At 47.2% G+C, this 6,000-nt stretch overlaps 1 protein-coding gene across 2 annotated transcripts in view; it reads left to right on the top strand.

Annotated features, from left to right (window-relative positions):
* The first annotated feature begins 3,873 nt into the window (after positions 1 to 3,873).
* The window catches only part of GSR (glutathione-disulfide reductase), a 42,502-nt gene continuing 40,375 nt past the window's right edge, over positions 3,874 to 6,000 (top strand). For both annotated transcript variants that reach the window (XM_073902414.1, XM_025886079.2), the window contains exon 1: positions 3,874 to 4,194. In XM_073902414.1, the coding sequence (XP_073758515.1) occupies positions 3,898 to 4,194 (297 nt within the window). In that variant the 5' untranslated portion in view covers positions 3,874 to 3,897. The remainder of the gene's footprint in view (positions 4,195 to 6,000) is intronic.

The following is a 6,000-nucleotide window of genomic DNA, read 5'->3' as shown; positions in this document are numbered from 1 at the left end:
CTGCACCTAATAAAGCTCTTAAGCACAGTCCTTAGTTCAATATGTATTAATTATTGGTTTATTATTTTGACAAATATTTTACAGTGTCTTTGTGGAAATCACCTAAGTTTGTCTAATGTTCCAAGAAAAATTCAGGGATGCCTGGGTGGCTCAGTCAGTTAAGTGTCTGCCTTCGGCTCAGGACATGATCCCAGGGTCCTGGGATCGAGTCCCCCATCAGGCTCCTTGCTTAGCAGGGAATCTGCTTCTCCCTCTGCCTGCTGCTTCCCCTGTTTGTGTGCTCTCTCTCTTTCTCTGATAAATAAATAAAAATCTTTAAAATAAAATTAAAAAAAGAAAAATTCAAAAATGAAATTATTAAGAGATGAAATAATGGCTTGGGGCTTTGCTGTTTCACACAAATCATGCTAGTTTATAACGATGTCACAAGACTGTCACACTTGAATAACTCATTGATTTTCATTCTCAGCATTTTTTAAGTTTATTATTTATTTATTATATATTATAATTATTTATTATAATTTGTACACCAAATGTGGGACTCGAACTCAAGACCTGGAAATCAAGAGTTGCATGCTCTTCTGACTGAGCCAGCGAGTTGCCCCCATTTTCAGCATTTAATACCATCCTGAAACTACCTCTTACTAACTACATTGACTAAATTTTTACTGTAGCCGATAATTTTTTTTGCTTGAAGAGAACTTAGAAACAGTCTAAAGTCCTCAAGTGCTTGGGAAATGGCTACCCGTTCCCCTTCCCATGTAAGTCAGAAGCAAAGGTAAAAACACTTATACGAACAAAAAATATTTTAGCCCAAACAATACTTTATAGATCTTTAGTTTCAACATATTGCATGGGTTTATGTAATTAGGTGGTAAAAAGTTCTTTCCTCCTTTAAAACTAGCAGGGATATATAGATCTTTACCTCCTTTCATCTTTATATTGTTTTATGGCATTTTTCTCCCATATTTCCTGGTTCAAAACTTGTCATCTTTGACTATTGTACCCTCCCTCCACTCTGTCTTCACTTCCTCATGCCTGCACAAACTTTTCCTTCCTATCTGTTCTCCATACTGCCACCTTTGCCTCCTAATAGAGTCAATTTCACCATCTCCAGTTCATTTCATATATTTCCAGGGAAAGACACCCCTAAGAAATCTTCAGCAACTCCTCATGGCCTCTGGCGTAATGTCTAAACACCTTAGCCTGGTTACAAGCAAGGCCTTCCAAGACACCACCCATTTCCCATCCCCCCTTTCAAACTGCCTACAGTCCAGCCAATCTGCACTCCTCTATTCACCCATCTACTGCCTCATTATCCTACCAACTCATTTCCTCCACTCGAAGTTATTCTCTTTATTTGACACACCTACCTCCTTTTGGTCAGCCTTCCCATTTCACAGATGAAAAAACTGACACTTAGAGAGGTGAAGTGACCATGACAGTGCCTGTGGTGGGAAATGCATCCAAGTTTCTCAGACTCAGACTCTTTACTCCTCAATATTTCAGTGTGTATCTCTTAAGAACAAGAATATTCTCAGGGCGCCTGGGTGGCTCAGTCGGTTAAGTGTCTGCCTTCGGCTCAGGTCATTATCCCCGAGTCCTGGGATTGAGCCCTGTGTTGGGTTCCCTGCTCAGTGGGGAATCTGCTTCTCCCTCTCTTCCTTGTTCTTGCTCTCTCTCAAATAAATAAAAACTAAAAAAAAAAAAAAAAGAAGGCTATTCTCTTACATAACCACAGTACAATAATCAGGAAATTTTGCATCGATGTAGTACCATAACATATTATATAGGCCACACTTCAAATTTCACCAACTATCCTTTACAGTGAATTTTCGCCAATCCAGAATCCCATCCAGGATCAAGCCTTGTCTTTATTTCTCTTATTTCTTCACTATTCTTTAACCTGGAATAGTTCCTTTGCCTTGCTTTAATTTCAAGACATTGATAGCTTTTATTTTACTTTTTAAAACAATTTATTTGTTTGAAAGAGGGCGGGGAGGGGCAGAGGAAGAGATCTTCAAGCAGACTCCCTGGCTGAGCATGGAACCAGTGGCCAGGCTCAATCCCATGACCCATGAGATCATGACCTGAGCAGAAACCAAGAGTTGGACACCCAACCGACTGAGCCATCCAGGTGCCCCAAGACATTGATAGTTTTTAAAAAGTATGGGCTAGTTGTTTGTAAAATTCTCCTCAGAGTGGGTTTTTCTGAGTGTTCCCCCGTGATTAGATTCAGATTACGGATTTCCAGCAGGAATACAACATAAGTGAAATTGTGTACTTCTTACTGCTTCACCTCACAGGGCCCACAGTGACAACTGTCTCTTTACTGGCAATATTCAACTTTGATCACTTGGGTATGGTGGTGTCTGGCCCCCTGTAAAGTTACTCTTCTCCCTTTGTAATCAATAGCAATCTGTGGGGACATATTCTAAGACTGTGTAAATAAGCTTTTCCTCATCAAATTTTCACCCATTTACTGATGTTTACTGACACAATTATCACTATGATTGCTGCAAAATGTTGCTTTTCCTAACTGTTGTTCCTTCTACATTTATTACATGGTGTCCTACTGGAAGAACTTTCCTTTCTTTCCCCATATTACTTTTTTTTTTAAGATTTTATTTATTTATTTTGACAGAGAGAGAGAGAGGGAACACAATCAGGGGGTGGGGGAGGGAGAAGCAGGCTTCCCGCCGAGCAGGGAGCCCGATGCGGGACTTGATCCTGACCTGAGCCGAAGGCTGACGCTTAACGACTTGGGCCACCCAGGCGCCCCTCCCCATATTACTTTCTAAACAAGGGGGTAAAAAGGCTTAAAAAAAAAAAAAAAAAAAAAGAAGCGGATACCATTTTAACTGGAGTGTAGTTAGTCCCCATTCCCCTTCAGTGCGCTGGGTCCAGCTTCTCTGTGACATGGACCTTCATTCCTCGGGCTACAACAAGGGCTCTCAGCCTGTGGGTGATGGGCCCGGTCATAGTGCGGCAGAGGGTGGCCTAACACCACACAAATTCAAAGCCCACTTACTCCTTTCTTGTGCAGTTGGTGGTTCCAGAGATTCTAAAACGACAGTCCAGGGACGCCTGGGTGGCTCAGTCCTTAAACGTCTGCCTTCGGCTCAGGTCATGATCCCAGGGTCCTGGGATAGAGCCCCGCATCGAGCTCCCCGCTCAGCGGGAAGCCTGCTTCTCCCTCTCCCACTCCCCCTGCTTGTGTCTCTCTCTCTCTGTCAAATAAATAAATAAGATCTTAAAAAGAAAAAAATAAAACGACTCTCCAGTCTCTATTGCTTGGGAGTAAAATGCTTTTGTTATGCTTAACTTGTGGACCACAAAAATATTTATTCCAATGTTTCCCAAACTAAATATGTTCTAGATTCTCCTGAAACCTAGAGAATTGTTTACAGCATAGATGGCTGGGGTCCGGCCCCCAGAGAATCCGATTTAGTACATCTGGATTAAAGCCCAGGAATCAGCAAATCAGCAATCCAGGTAGTCTGCGGATCAAACTGAGAAACATCACCCTCCAAAATAATGAAGGGCATACCTCCCTTCCTCAAGAAGTTGGCGCCACTAGCAACTCCCAAGGTCCCCGCTCAGGAAAAGGCGGGTGAAACAAAACAGGGCGCTCATCCCTCCTCGCCCCACAGGGCCTTCGGAAAGCTACATCCGGTTGATGCCACTCGGGTGCGGGGTCCCAGGTGCTGGGCTGAAAGCCGAGAGAGCCCTCTAACCCGGTGGGTTTGGGCCGGGCGGGCAGGCTGGCGCGCGGGGGGGGGGGGGGGGCGCCCGGGGGCCCGGGCCCGGGGCCCCCCCCCCCCCCCCCCCCCCTCCCCCGGGCCCCCCCCCGCCCCCCCCCTCCCCGCCCCGCTCTTCGCGCGTACTTCCGCGTGCATGGCCCTGCTGCCTCGGGCCCTGAGCGCGAGCGCCGGGCCGAGCTGGCCGCGGGCCGCGCGCGCTTTCCCCCGCTTCCCGCTGCTTCCGCCGCGGCGCACCCGCGCCCTCTCCCGCGCCATGGCGTGCAGGCAGGAGCCGCAGCTGCAGCGCCCGCCGCCCGCCGCCGGCGTCTCGGCCTCTTACGACTACCTGGTGATCGGGGGCGGCTCGGGCGGGCTGGCCAGCGCGCGCAGGGCGGCGGAGCTGGGCGCTAGGGCCGCCGTGGTGGAGAGCCACAAGCTGGGCGGCACATGCGTGAGTACGGGGTCCCCGGCGGCGGGCGTCTCCTGGCGCTTGTGTCTCTGCGGCGCCGCGTCCCGCAGCCCGGCTTTGTCTTCGCTTCGCAGGGGCAGCCCGTCCTCTTTGCTAGTGCGGTCCGTCTGTCCGGGCATGGGTCCCCAGCGCCGCGCTCTCTGCTTTCCCACCCGCATCTGAAATCAGGGTCCCAGCAGGTTTAGAGGAGACAAGTGTTAAGGGCTTCCCCGCGGCTCCCAAAGCGAAGCCTTCGTCTCTTCCAGCCCAGGGGCAGTGTTAACCGTAGGGGGTTAAAACCTAACAGAACTTGACTGCATCCTCCCTCCTCAAGGTGGAAGAGTACTGTATTCCATCCTTGATCTCATTCCCAGATCCGTGAAACAGAACTGCCCGTGGAAAAAATTGCAGCTGGCGCGGGGGGTCGGGGAGCCGGATTGGGTACACGCCTTGGAGGAATGCGGATCCTGATCCTCTCATTTCAAGGGGCACAATGATTTACAGCGGTGGTTCTCGCCCCTTGACTGCATATTCGAATCACATGAGAAGTTGGCAAAATTCTGCCTGGGTTCCACTCCCGTGGCTTCTGATTTCACTGGTCTGAGGTGCAGCCTGGGCTTTGGGAGTCTTTAGAAGCTCAACAGGTGATTCTGATTGCAGCCAAAGTTGACAACCACTGACTATAGTTTACCTCGATGTAAGATTTACAATTAATTGAATTCTCATATCTTTTCCTTTTGTTGGTTTTGTGTTTTTTGGGGGGTGGATTTTAAAACCGCCTCCAAAAAAGAGGGTCGAAAATCTTAGGATTGAGAAGCTTCGTTAAAAAAAAAAAGTTCCCATGTAATTGCTGTGGCCTTTTCTGTCACAAGACTTGGGTGAGGTACTTGCTATTAACATTACAATTCTGTATCCAAGAGTAACCTGGGATTGGAAAGGGTTTTCCACATTCTTTTGGAGACTGATGTTTAAATTACACCAAATTGGGGACTCCTTAAGGGCAGGGATGGGTTCATGTGTTTTGCCCGTTTTATCACCTTAACAAAATATCTTGCTCAATAACCATATGTGTAATGAATCAAACTCAAAATTGACAGTTTGTGGAAAGGGCTGACTCCGTTGTCCAGTACTCGTTTTTCATGTTCAGAATGAAAGGGGGAATGGAGGAAAGGAAAAATCCCTGGTAATCATCACCTTGCACCTTGACATCTTAGTGCAGACTCCATTAGAAGTGTGTCTCTGCAGAAAACAGAGGGGTGCCACTAGGAGGCCCCCTGGACAGCTGGTGAGAGCACTTGATGATTTCTCATCCTCCTACCTCTTTTTTCTTTCTTTCTTTCTTTCTTTTTAGGATTTTGTTTTTACGTAATCTCTACACCCAACGTGGGGCTGGAACTCACAACCCAGAGATCCAGTCTCACGCTCTACTGACTGAGCCAGCCAGGCACCCTGTACCTCTTTACTTTTCTCAGTTTTCCTCCTTCTGCGTTACATCATAATCAGCGTGTGGCATCCATCATTCTTGCCTGGTTCCACTGATATTAATCAAGAAGGGGCATTTTTAGGTTCTTGTTAGGAATATGAATACACTAAGAGGTAAACTACGTCTGGAGCAAGCGAAGAATAGCTCTGTTCAGCCATTTACTGCTTCCTTATAGAATGCCTGGCCTTGCCTGTGTCATTCTGCCACAGCAACTTTTCTTTTTCTGTAAGCATTGGTATCTTGGGGAGATCCCCTATTTCATATTTTCATGACATTCCATTTGGGTTCTTCTCAAACTGGCTTTTGGTTTTGAATTACAAGGAAGG

This window comes from Callorhinus ursinus, unplaced genomic scaffold (assembly GCF_003265705.2).
Source record: "Callorhinus ursinus isolate GAN/ISIS: 27379988/994484 unplaced genomic scaffold, GSC_fseal_2.0 scaffold17, whole genome shotgun sequence".
NCBI classification, from domain to species: Eukaryota; Metazoa; Chordata; class Mammalia; order Carnivora; family Otariidae; genus Callorhinus; species Callorhinus ursinus.
This window is presented reverse-complemented; position numbering and strand designations above follow the sequence as displayed.